At 40.9% G+C, this 14,124-nt stretch overlaps 1 protein-coding gene across 1 annotated transcript in view; it reads right to left on the bottom strand.

Annotated features, from left to right (window-relative positions):
- The window catches only part of LOC122645571 (phosphatidylinositol glycan anchor biosynthesis class U protein-like), a 45,625-nt gene that overhangs the window by 12,655 nt on the left and 18,846 nt on the right, over nt 1–14,124 (bottom strand). The window contains exons 7-10 of the mRNA XM_043838879.1: nt 13,713–13,789; nt 13,335–13,603; nt 9,741–9,797; nt 9,476–9,644 (exon numbers count right to left, since the gene is read on the bottom strand). Of these exons, the coding sequence (XP_043694814.1) occupies nt 9,476–9,644; nt 9,741–9,797; nt 13,335–13,603; nt 13,713–13,789 (572 nt within the window). The remainder of the gene's footprint in view (nt 1–9,475; nt 9,645–9,740; nt 9,798–13,334; nt 13,604–13,712; nt 13,790–14,124) is intronic.

The raw sequence follows: 14,124 nt of genomic DNA, 5'->3' as shown, positions 1-14,124 counted from the left end.
ATCAAGTACAAATCTAATGGGAGTGTTGAGATACAAAGCAAGGTTGGTGGCTAAGGGATACGATCAAGTCTATGGAATTGACTATCGGAGACATTTGCTCCGGTTGCCAAACACAACTCAATTAGAGTTCTTTTGTCATTATTGCCAATAAAGAATGGCCATTATACCGCTTGGATGTGAAGAATGCCTTTCTCCATGGGGATTTGGAAGAGGAAGTGTACATGCAAACTCCTCCAGCTTCAAACCGCCATCACCAAGGGAAGGTGTGTCTCCTCAAGAAGGCATTATATGGTCTCAAATCACCAAAGGCATGGTTTGAGCGCTTTCAAAGAAGCCGTTCTAAAGAATGGATATTCCCAGAGCCAAGTGATCATACTCTCTTTACTAAGAGGGGCCATGGTACCATTACAGCCCTTATTGTTTATGTTGATGATATTGTGGTCACAGGAGATGATATAGTTGAGATAGATAACCGAAGAGTTACTTGCACGAGTTTGAAATTAAAGACTTGGGTCCTTGAAGTATTTCTTAGGCATTGAAGTATCAAGGACCAAGAAAGGAATTAATATATGTCAACGGAAGTTTGTTCTTGACTTGTTGACAGAGATCGGAATGTTGGGCTGCAAACCAGCCAATTCTCCTATTGAGCAAAATCATAAACTAGGAGAAGATTGTGGTTCTTCTCTAGTGGATGCGGGAAAGTACCAAAGGCTAGTGGGGAAGCTTATCTATCTTGCCATGACACGTCCCGGATATCTCCTATGCAGGGGGAGTAGTGAGCCAATTCATGCATGCTCCCAAGAGTGGCCACTTGGATGCCGTTTACCGTATTCTTAGATATTTGAAGTCTTCTCCAGGAAAGGATTGTTGTATGCCGACATAACCACTGAAAGTGGAAGGTTTCACGATGCTGATTGGGCTGGCTCCATTACGCACGGAGATCCACTTCCGGTTATTGCACCTTTGTTGGGGTAATTTGGTTACATGGAGAAGCAAAAGCATGTTGTAGCTAGATCCATAGCAGAGGCGAATTTAGAGCTATGGCCCATGGAGTTTGTGAACTTATATGGTTGAGAAGACTTGTTCAGAACCGGGATTTGACACGAAGGTCCTATGAGACTCTACTTGTGATAACAAGGCAGCCATCGCATGTGCCCACAATCTGTTCAACATGACCGAACCAAGCACATAGAGGTTGATAGACACTTCATCAAGGAGAAGATAGACTCGCTGCATTTGTACTCCCTTTGTGAAGATCGGTGATCGGTTGCGCGATATCCTCACCAAAGCTCTTGCCTCTCTCGCTTTAATATCCTTCAAGCAAGTCGGGAATGCATAATATATATTCTCCACTGAGGGGGAGTGTTAGAGTTGATAGTAAATATGTATCGGGGTAGTTCGGAACTAGACTTCTAACTAGTTCCCTTATTATGTATTTTTAACTTTTTATGTCTTTTACCTTTTACCTCCCTAGGGAGGTGATTGTAATACTTTTAGTAATTCTATTTGAGCAATATAGGTGGGTTGGAGAAGTCTCTCTAACACACACAACTTTGAACCGTAACTCTCTCTTCTTCCCTCTCTTGTCTCCTTCTTCTCTAACATCTTCCTTCCTTCTCCATTGTTTCCCTAATCTGAAACTCAACTTCGACACCTTGCAGTGTGAAACCCGAATGGTTCTTTTGAAGCACTCCTTCAAGTTCTTTGAAGATCTCCCTCAAGTTCAGGATCAAAATTCAAGATTTATTCAAGATCCTCTAACCAACTGAGCTGCCCTTGCAACAACAGTAAGTTTGAATCATTCCATCAATACCCATTCTTCTCCTAATCCTTCAAACCACCCCAAAGCCCTAATTTTCCCACCCATCTCTTGAAACCATCCCATCTCCCAAAATTCTTAACAAACCATTCAGCTAACAACACCTTCATATAATTGGATCGAGTATTCTCCTGTCAAATTGGAATACTCGAACCAAGCTGTTTTCCCATTACCCCATTCAAACCACAACATCCCGCCTATTTCTGGAGATCATCCCATTACCCAAATTCTTCACAGACCAATCCAACCATCAGAAACACACCATACCTGAATCGAATTTCATTCCCACTATACTAGCCCCAAATTCCTATCCTAAACCCTAGATCCCCCTTTTTTGCTCTTTTCCAAAAACCAGAAAACCCGTAAACCTAACTTGCTGCCATTCTAGTTTACACACTTCCGCCCATCAAAAGTAACATCTCATGACCTTCACTGATAGACTCCTCTACACCTGCCTAGCATAACCAACACCTCAAACCCTAACCCTAATTTCACCAAAAACCATATTTTGACCTAGCCGATTCACCTGTTCATAACAAATCCTGGTTTACTGGCTCCTAGTTGGTCCTCTACCAATTTAGGACTACATTAGCATGGTTTGCCAAAGGGGTAAAGGAAGAGTTCAAAATCACTGACTTTAACAACCCTTGCCAATACCGAATTATCCTTGGGAAGATGTAAGCATGGACTTTGTCCTGGGTCTCCCTATACACAGAGGATATGATTCTATTTTTGTAATGACAGATCGATTTTCAATAATGGCACATTTCATTCCTTGAAAAAATATTATTGATGCCTCAGATGTAGCTTGCTTATTTTTCAAAGAAATTGTTAGACTACATGGCATCCCAAGAACAATTATTTTGGAATATGACAATCGGTTTGTGAGCCATTTTTTGGCTTTGTGGAGCCTCATGGGTACCAAACTCCAATTCTCAAGTGTCCATCATCTACAAACAGATGGTCAAACAAAGGTCATGAATAGATCACTTGGTGATTTGCTTCATTGTCTTGCACGTGATCATGCACGTCAATGGGATCTTATTTTTCCACAAGCAAAGTTCACCTATAATAACTCCAAGTATAAGGTCCACTCAAAAGTGCCCATTTGAGATCGTGTATGGGAGAAGTCCAAAGCACATCTCAGATTGTGTTCCAATTCCAATCCAAGCAAGAGTAGCATAAAAGCGGAGAAGCTTGCAAATCACGCTCGGGAGATCCAAGAGCAAGTACAAGCCCAACTCCAAAAAGCCAATGAATGTTACAAAGAAGCCACCGATGCCCGCCGACGACATGTGGAATTTGAGTAGGGTGACTTAGTCATGGTATACTTGCAAAAAGAAAGATTTTCAAGTGGCAACTACAACAAGCGAGTACAAGAAGATTGGTCCATGTCGCATTCTCAAGAAAATTGAACCAAACGCTTATCGTGTTGAGTTGCCCAAAGGCATGAATATTAGCTCAGTCTTCAACATTCCGACATCTACCCCTATTATGGTGATTCAAATACTCCAATGACAAACTCGAGGATGAGTTCTTTCAAAGTGGAGGACAATGATGATATCATTCACCACTAACCCCCATCCCCAAAGTCTCTTTCCCCCACTGTCTCCAACATCCGTTTTTTTCTTTTCCCAAGAGCTCTAATAGCTCTTTCTTCTCCCAAGAGCTCTAATAGCTCTTTCTTCCCCCACCCCTTCTAACATCTTTTTTCTTCTTCTCTTTTAAATATACCTTTGTTTATTTTGGAAGGGCAGTTTTTTAATTAATCATATTGTAACCATTGGACAGCTATTGAGCCCCTTTGAGAGTTGAGTGAGTCCCCAAGTTATCTATCTTGTATGCTTATTGCTTTTTAGTGAAATACTTTCAATTTACTTATTGTATTTCAAGTTTCTTTGCCATTTGAACTTGGCCCACATCAACAAGGCTTCTACCTTTCGGGTTTGTTTTTTTTAAGTTAAAATCCCTTTAGTTACACAAAGGTTGAAGATGACGTTAGTCCTTTTAGAAATTTTACTTTTCCTTATTTTTTATTGTGAAATTCTGTGAATACTGGCTTGATCCAAGTGATCACAGCCCAACCTTTATTATAATATTGAAATCATATGACAAGAATACAACTAAGCAATGTGGGACTAAAACCCATATCACAACACTCCCCCTCAAGTTGGTGCATATATATCAAACATGCCCAACTTGCTAATTATAAGAAAAAATAACTTAGGCCTGATTCCTTTGGTGAAGATATCAGCCAGTTGATCACTAGACTGAATAAATGGGATACAGATTAGCCCTTGTTCCAACTTTTCTTTGATAAAATGCCGGTCAATCTCAACATGTTTGGTACGATCATGTTGAACCGGATTGTGTGCAATGCTGATTGGGGACTTGCTATCACAGTAGAGTCGCATAGGAAGATCAGTGACCATCCCCAAATCTTGAAGAAGCCCCTTGAGCCGAAGAAGTTCACAAATACCCAGGGCCATAGCTCGAAACTCAACTTCAGCACTAGATCGAGCTGCAACAGCTTGCTTTTTGCTTCTCCAAGTAGTTAGGTTTCCTCCAACAAATGTGCAACACCCGGATGTGGATTTCCTATCATCAGGACTGCCAACCCAATCTGCATCAGTGTATGCTTCTATCCGGAGGTGGCTATGAGGAGAGAACAAGATTCCTTTTCTAGGAGATGACTTAAGTTAACGGAGAATTCTATACACTGCTTCCAAGTAAGAAGAGTGAGGATCATGCATGTATTGACTGACAAGGCTTACAGCAAATGTGATATCCGGCCGAGTATGTGAGAGGTAGATTAATCGGCCAAGAAACCTCTGATAACTGCCATTGTCTACCGGGTCGCCGTCCTTACTCTTCAAATGTGTGTGGGGCTCAAGGGGGTATTTGCTGGTTTACACCCAAGCATCCCTGTCTCTTGTAACAAATCTAAGGTATATTTCCTTTGAGAGAGAGATATGCCCTTTAGCTGAATAGGCAACCTCAATCACTAAGAAATACCTTAATCTACCCAATTTCTTGACTTCAAACTCGGTGCCCAAATAAGCCTTCAACTTCTGTATTTCCTGTGCATTACTGCCTGTGATCACTACTATATCATCAACATAGACAATCAGCATTGTCACTTGCTGTCCTACCTTCTTCACAAACAAAGTATGATCAGCATTGCTCTGCTTGTACCCATAAGCAATCATAACCTTATGGAACCGGCCAAACCAAGCCCTAGGTAACTGTTTCAGACCATACAGGGCCTTCTTCAGTTTACATACCTTACCCTGATTTTTTGAAGAAGTAAAACCAGGAGGTATCTCCATGTAGACATCTTCTTCAAGATCTCCATGCAAGAAGGCATTCTTTACATCAAGTTGCTGGAGTTCCCATCCTCGATTCAAAACACAAGAGATAATAACCCGTACAGTATTCATCTTTGCTACAAGAGCAAAGGTCTCTTGGTAGTCAATACCTTGGGTTTGAGTAAACCCTTTGGCAACGAACCTTGCCTTGTATCTCTCCACTGAGCCATCAGCCTTGTGCTTCACTATAAAGACCCATTTGCAACCAATAGGTCTTTTTCCAGGTGGAGGATTCACCAAATCCCAGGTCTGATTTTTTTTCAAGGGCATGCATCTCTTCATTCATCGCATCCTTCCATTTCTGTTCGGCTATAGCCTCCTACCAGTTGTTAGGGACGTAAACAGAGGATAAAGAAGCTATGAAGGCATGGAAAGCAGGAGTTAGTGAGTTATATGATACAAAGTTAGAAATAGGGTGCAATGTACAAATTCTCTTTGATTTCGGAACAGCAATGGGTAAATCAAGACTGGGATCAATAGGGGGCTTACCAAAAATCTGACTAGGAGCAAGACTTGGAGCAGGAGCAGATGCCGATTGAGTAGGATCAGTGGTGGTGTTCTCTTTGTATAGAGGGCTGTCCAGAGGAAAATCAGTTCCCCAAGTGTACACAATTTTTTGTTGTTGTAGCTGTCCCACTTCTTGTTCTTGACTAGTAACCCCTTCTTTGAATTCAACAAAGGTATCCTCTATAGTAGGTATTTCAATGTCTAGAGGAGCAATCAGCGGGGACCTCTTCACCACTTATAATCTCCCCCCGCAGAGGTTCCGGCTGTTTAAAGTAAGCTTCAGACTCCCGGAACACTACATCCATAGTGACAAACACTTTCCGGGTAGGAGGATGATAGCATTTATATCATTTCTGGGTAGCAGAATAACCAAGAAATATGCATCGCAGTCCCTTGGGATCAAATTTTCCGTGTACATGTTGATTCCTGGCAAACACGACACAGCCAAAGACTTTGGGAGACACAACAAAGGTTGATTTCCCACAGAGCACATCCAAGGGGCAGCGTCCATCCAAAACACGGGAGCGAAGCCGATTGATAAGATATGTAGCTGTAAGAACAGCATCACCCCAAAAACGAGGAGGAACAGCCATAGTGAACATAAGAGAACAAGCAACCTCCAGAAGATGGTGGTTCTTGCGTTCAACCACCCCATTTTAAGAGGGAGTGTCAACGCAAGAGGTTTGGTGAATGATCCCATGGCTGTCCAAATAAGACCGAAAGGCACCGTCCATATACTCCTTTCCATTATCGGACCTGAGAATCTTGACCTTGGCATCGAACTGTGTCTCGATCATCTTATGAAATAAAGTGAAACAGGTAAAGACATCACTCTTACTATGCATCAAATATACCCAAGTCGTCCGACTGAAACAATCAATGAAAGTGACAAACGATCGAAATCCAGAGCTAGACACACAACGGCCAGGGCCCCATACATCCGAATGTATCAAACCAAAAGGATGTAAGCTTCTATTATCAGAAATTGGAAAAATGCTTCGAGTTTGCTTTGCCAAAGTGCAAGCATCACAAGAAAAATTATGTTGATTACATCTCTTCACCAAACTAGGAAATAAAGCGGACAAAACACTAAACGGTGGATGGCCCAAACGATGATGCCAATTACTTAATTCAAAGAGTGCAGAATCAAAAAAAGAAGATGCAGGCTGAGATGTCAAAGCTGCCTGGGAACCGTCAAGCACGTACAGCCCACCAACCACCTTACCACATGCAATTGTACTGTCCGTTTCCAAGTCCTGAAATAAACAATGGGTTGGAAAAAATGTTACTTTGCAGTTTAAATCCTTAGTTATGCTACTAATGGAAAGCAAATTAGTAGTAAACTTTGGAACATGTAACACAGATGAAAGAGTAAAAGATGAAGAACACTGCACGGATCCCTTTCCCGAGATAGGAGAAAGAGACCCATCAGCAACTCGAACCTTACTATGACCAGATAAAGGAAAATAAGTGGAATAAAAAGAGGAAGAACCCGTCATATGCTCGGTTGCCCTTGAGTCAATTACCCAAGAATCGGGCATGACCAAGGTGCAATTCCCACCAAATGAAATACCTGTGGAAGAAGGTGTATTGGGATTACTAGGTAGAGATAGAGCCAAGGCAGCCATGGAAGGAGATACAGATGTCGAAGAAGACGAGTCCAAACGAGCCACCATATCCCACAAATTTTGCAAATCCTCCATAACCTGTCACAGAGAATGATCAGGCTGATCCTCAATAGTGGCCTGATGAGCATGGATATTATTGGACCAATTGGAACCACCCCTACCACGACCGCGAGTGTCTACAGGGCGACCATGAAGTTTCCAACAACGGTCCTTCGTATGCCATTCCTTCCCACAGTAATCACATTTAATGGGAGAGCGATCACCAGATGACCGATCAATGCTAGCAGAACGGGAAGAGCCCCCGAGAGCAGACTGTGACCTAGAAATAAGAGCCGATCTCTCCTGATTAACTGGGTGAACCATGGCTGTTCGTCGAGTATCCTCAGTCGAAAGGATCGCATAGGCCTATTCAAGAGTAGGGAGAGGTTCCCGATTCAAAATATTTGACCGGATATGATCAAACTCAATAATCAGCCCTGCTAAGAAATCAAAGACGCGTAAACCATCTTCCCACTTGCGGTAGGCCGTGGCATCAACATCAGTGGTGGCAGTGAAGGTGCCCAGAAAATCCAATTGTTGCCACATCGTACACATGGTATTGTAATACTGAGAAAGTGTTAACTCCAGTTGTTTGGTAGAATGAATTTTTTGACGGAGTTTATAGCATTGGGCAGCATTCCCAACTTGAGAATAAGTATCTTTGGATGTCTTCCATATTTTCGCAGCCGAGTCAAGAAGAACATACCTCCCAGCAATGTCTTGGTCCATGGAATTAACCAGATATGACATGACCAAAAAATTAAAATTCATCCAGTGATCCTGTGCAGAACCAGTCTCTGTAGGCCTAATCGTGGCGCCCGTGATGTAGCCAAACAAGCCACTGGAACCAATTGCAAATAAACAGGAACGAGACCACATAAGATAATTGCTTCCATTCAACTTGATAGTGTTCACAGGAAACAGAATAAAATCACGTTGCGACGAACCATCAGATCCAGAAGTAGAGGTGATCTCCGAAGCGTCAGGCATGGTGGCTGGAAAAAATCGCAGAACTCAAAAAACAAGGCCTCCAAAAATAATTAAATCATACGGAGGGAAAAAAAGGACCCTTGGCGGGAGTCAACTCACCACCAAGGGTGGGAAAAAAATAACGGCAAGGTGAGGGAGACCCTCTCGCGAGAAGAAAGGAAGGCGAGAGGTGGGGGGCTGGCGGTGGAGGCGGAAGAAGGGGGGTGGCCCTCGGAGGGCTGGCGGTAGTGGCGGAAGGGGTGGGAGGGCCTGGCGGGAGAAAAAGAAGGGCCGGCAAAGGTGGTGGAGGGTGGCTGGTGGTGGCGGAGGGCTGGCGGAGGTGGAGGAGGCTGGCGGTGGTGGCTGGCCTTAGGGCAGAAACACGAAGGAGAAGAGAGAGAAAAAAGAAAAAAAGGAAAAAATTTTTAATTCCCATATCCCCGGAATATTTTTGGCTCTGATGCCATGTGGAATTCCGTGAATACTGGCTTGATCCAAGTGATCATAGCCCAGCCTTTATTTATAATATTGAAATCATATGACAAGAATACAACTAAGCAATATGGGACTAAAACCAATATTAAAACTTTGATAAATAAGAATCAGTAAGAAATTTCAATTTTGCTACGACTCCATTATGTTAGGAAGGTTCATCTAATCATCTGTCCTCAGGCTTTCCTTTCGATGTAAAGATTTAAGTTTATCAGATGTGAACTTCATCTAACGTAAACGCCATACCTCCCCCCCTCCCCCAAGCCCCAACAAAAAAAAAAAAAAAGATACATCCCTACAAAATGGGAACAAATCTCAAAGGATTCTTTTAGAGCCACTCAAAGTTATTTTTTAAGTGAGGATACATGAATGAAACTCATGGGAGGTTAGTTTTAAGCACTAAAGCAATTGAATGTACAAAACAGTCAGAAAAGATGGCAAATTGTTCAGAACTCCGTAACCAATGTATATCATATTATCTCACAAAAGTATGACAAAGTCAGGATCTTCAGATGAATAAAAGCCAAAATATTTTAATAACAATCTGTGGCAGGAGAAATGGATAATATCAGACTGGCCTGGTTCAGGAATAAAGATATATTCCAGAATTGTGGAATAGAACATCAATGAAAATATGGATAAAGGAAACTTACCGATGGATAAGATTTAAGCATTGAAGATATCAAAATGTATGCAAAAGCCAGAAAGCACGGCCGGTGGTTGAGGCGTACAGCCAATGGCAATATCATAAATAAAATATTCACATGGAAAACCATTAAAAAGAAACCTGTGAAGAAGTTGAAAACTTCCGCAAAGAAGTACCTGCATTCAGTTACATGGATGAGCATATAAGTGCAACAGGTATAATTTCTCATCGGATTTACAACTATGAAGAGAAGAAATATGCTTCCAGCTCACCATAAGACACCAATATTTGGGGAAAGATCTTCCACAGTTAGAATAAAGCCATGTGTTCTGCAACACCCAGCCACAAAGTAGATATTATAAGACAGCAATGGTTTATTAAATTGTTTCAATACTAACAATTTGTAATCAACAACCTCAAACATGAACAAATAGTACATGAATCAAGATCCCTTGGAGCAAACAGAGTAAACAGAAAAATCATGCTGAAAAACTGTGACAACAGTCATTACTATTTGCATCTTATTAACAAGTTAAATTTTAAAAGCCCACAAGACATTGGCCTCGGAAGTATGGCCTCAGTGACTGACCATGATCCCCATTGCACAGCTAACAGTGTTAGAGCTGATTTTCGAAAACAGAGTAAACAGAAAAATCATGCTGGAAAACTGTGACAACAGTCATTACTATTTGCATCTTAGTAACAAGTTAAATTTTAAAAGTCCACAAGACATTGGCCTCGGAAGAATGGCCTCGGTGACTGACCATGATCCCCATCGCGCAGCTAACAGTGTTAGAGCTGATTTTCACCAGGCATTAAGAGAAAACATCCAAACTCACTAATCTACATTAAAACCACATTCCAGCCTAACTGCCCAGTTCAGACCCTCACTCATAATCGTTTTTAAATCCTAGTTCAACAGTAGCCCCAGTCCTCACTTCCCCATATTGATTCCCTAGTTTTCCATCGCAGGAATTTCAGGACCGCAGCTCAAACCCATGCTTCTAAGAACTCGCACTTTACTATCCAAACTCAAACCCTTTACCTCCATCATATTAATGCAGTTTTGGACAAACATTAGAGCCTGTTTTGAATTTTTGATAGTAATTGGTTATGGGATTTTGTTTTAAATATTGTGCTTTGTAATGGGCTCAATTATAAGGTCCAAATTTTAGGTCCTTAGGACAAAAGTATTATTTTAGTTAGGTAGTTAGTATTAGTAGTGGGGCCCATAAGCTATTAGTTAGGAAGTTATCTTGTTAGATAGAGTCTATACTATTTGTGGGACCTTGTTTGGAGGAGATAAGGTTAGTTTTGAGTAAGCTTAGGACTCTTTCCAAAGCATCTACGTGCATCTACGCTGGGAATAGTATCATGCTCATTTGGGTCCTTCTTTTGTTAGTATTTGGTTAGTTAGGGACTACTCAAACAGTGGCCAATGATTAAAGAGGGTTAGAGTTCATCTTTGACTTTATTTTATTTTTACAGCTTCATAAATACATGTAATGCTTAGACAGCCCCCCACAACTTGATTAATGAATTGATTAAGTTTGTTTTGAAAGTAAGGTTGTTGCCTCTCTCTCCTTTCTCTCTCTTCTCTCTCTTCTCTCTCTTCTCTCTCTTCTCTCTCTTCTCCCTCTCACCCCTCTCTTTCCCTGCATTATCTCCCTCTCTCTATTCTCTCTTCTTTATACCTGCGGCATATGTACCAGCAGGGTTACTTCTCTTTCTTATGCCCATCACCGGCAGATCCTTCTCTCCAATCTGCATCAACTTGGTATCAAAGCCAAACCTGGCCATAGATACCATGGATCCTACCCTTCTTACCCTCTTATTTGCTATCAGCCAATAATTCCAAGCCATGCAAGAGAACTTGAGAAAGGTTGAAGCAAATCTCGAAGAGACTCGAGTCGACGACAATGCAACGAATTTAAGAACCAATTGTTGATCACATCCGATTGCAGAGAATCTTTCTTCGACAAACTGATCTCACTCGTTGAACAATGCATGGACGATTCAGAAGATGAGTTGATCTGAGTTGATCAAGGAATTGTTTGATGATGACGACCCTCAAGAAGAGCCCATGGTCGAAATTGGAGATAAATTGATCGATGATCTGATCGACAATCAAGAGTCTCCTACGGAAGATTATGTTGTATAGGACCAAATCATGATCAACCCTATAGAGATCAAATGAGTAGAATTTGTTCTTTCTCAATAGATCTTTAACGACAAATTTTTAACAGTCACTGAATATGTCCCTATTATTCAAGAGAAGCATTGGATCATCAAATCAAGGTGGTTGATTGTCGATGCCGATCAAGTGGTGATGATTCTCTCATTCTACAAAACTTGAGTGCAAGTTTTTTCAACAAGGAGGTAATAATGAAGTTTTGGTGCAACATTAGAGCCCATTTTGATAGTACTTGGTTATGGGCTTTTGTTTTAGAAGTTTTTATTCGTAATGGGCTCGACTATAAGGTCCAAATTTTAGGTTCATAGGGGTACACAAAATTAGTATTGTAATAAGGTAGCTAGTAGCTAGTATTAGTAGTGCGGCCCATTAGCTATTAGTTAGGAAGTTATCTTGTTAGATAAAGTTTATCCTATTTGTAGGAGCTTGTTTGGAGGAGATAAGATTAGTTTTGAGTAAGCTTAGGGCTCTTTCCAAAGCATCTACACGGGAAAGAGTTTCTTGTTGAGTAGGGTCTTTTATTTCTTTTGGTAAGTATTTGGTTAGTTAGGGACTCCTCCAACAGTGGCCAACGATTGGAGAGAGAGTCCATCTTTAATTTTTATTTTTTTTTTACATGTACTACTTAGACAGCCCCCACGATTTGATTAATGGATTGATTTAATTTGTTTTGAAAGTGAGGGTGTTGCCCCTTTCTTTTCTCTCTCTTCTGCGTCTCTCCCCTCTCTTTCCCCACAAAATCTCGCTCTATCTTCTCTCTTCCCTCTTCTTTATAACTGTGGCATATGTACCAGCAGAGTTATTTCTCTTTCTTATGCCCATCACCAGCAGATCCTTCTCTTCTATCTGAATTACATATGCTCCCAATAAAATTTAACCTAGATCCCCTTTAAAACTTTACTTTCAATTGTTAGTCCACTTGATGAATTTCAAACCCAGAGCCTAAAAGCCTACCACCTGTTCAACTAATTCATCAGTTCTGATCATTCCTTGATCAACCATGCGCCACAAACAAAAAATCTCACAGTGATTGTCTGGGAAAAAAAAGTTGGGGCAGGAGGAGGTCTAACAATGTTGATTTGGAAGGAAATTTCATGCATCCTTTCTAAAAAGAAATTTTAGTCAGTTGCCCTGTCAATTGCAAGTTAAAGAAAATGGATGATCAAGAGAACTGGTAGGGCAAAGAGCATATCTATTTATTGCAAATCCAAAAGTGTTGATTGGCATTTTGATAGAACATAAATATAGGAAAACATATTTTTCTTTTTAATTTCTTAATGATGAAAAACCACTATGGTCATAAAAAACTGTCAGCTCCCTTTGCCAGGGGGGGGGGGAGAAACTTGATGAGCATCAACCGCCACCGCCAGCAGGGGAGGATGCTAGGTCCCTTAATGCTTCATTATTTCTATATTAAGTACACCTCACCATACCCCCCCCCCCCCCAACACACAAAAAATAAAAGAAATATCAGGAAAAAAATAAACTCAAAGAGGAGCAATCCTATATAAACAACCAGCCAACTAAAGTGAACTCACAAAACAAAAGTAAATCTGTCCAGAGAACATGTTTACAGCACTGAAACCTTGACAGAAGACATTAGATTGTCTATTCTATCATGGACCCAAGTGCAGAGGACATATATAGTGCTAGGTATAAGTATATAACTAACCTTTTGAGCATTTCCCAGAGTCCCCCATACTGTTTAAGGGAGATGCTGCAGAGAACTAATACATGAACTGACCAGATGAACGCCCAGAATATGAAATGCAAGACTGGTTTCCACAAGAAAGGTCGAATTGGAAGCATCTTGTGAGTTGTCACTTCATTGCCTTGATAGCAGCTAAGATTTGAGGGGTCATTCCCATCTGTCCCAAAGTTTCCTTTCAGGAACAACTTCCTTGGAGGAGCATCAGGACCATATCCTACTAAGAGAATCACCTGGAGATACATCAAGGCAAAATTAACAAATTATAAGGATTCCAATTGCGGGTCACCTCTCCAAATCTTGTATAGAAAGGCTTAGGGGAACTGAAAAAACAGTGCTTACTGGTATAATTAGGACAGCAGGATAAAGAGACAAATGCATTGAAATGACCCACCCAAATGCCGCCAAGGGAGCCAAACCTGTGATCCATCACATGCCCTAGTAGTCAATATGGGATACGAAGTTGATGGAAAATGGTTTCAGGAAAATAGTTACCAGTAAAAGATCAACAGTGTGTAAAAGAAATATCACAAAATAAGGTGTATTGGAAAAGTTATTCCACACACCAAATTAAAAAAATAAATAAAAAGTGCACAAGTTTTCTAATTTTAGAAAGCAGCATCAACTTTACCTTATATATTAATATTTGTATTGTTTCGGTTGAAACGATACTGAAACCACAGATAGTGTCGAAATTTCACTGAAAAAACATTGCACTTTTTATATATTGCAATGGGTTTTGTTCAAACCGAAA

This window comes from Telopea speciosissima, chromosome 1 (genome assembly GCF_018873765.1).
Source record: "Telopea speciosissima isolate NSW1024214 ecotype Mountain lineage chromosome 1, Tspe_v1, whole genome shotgun sequence".
NCBI lineage: Eukaryota > Viridiplantae > Streptophyta > Magnoliopsida > Proteales > Proteaceae > Telopea > Telopea speciosissima.
The sequence above is the reverse complement of the archived record's forward strand: the minus strand, read 5'-3'. Positions and strand labels throughout refer to the sequence as shown.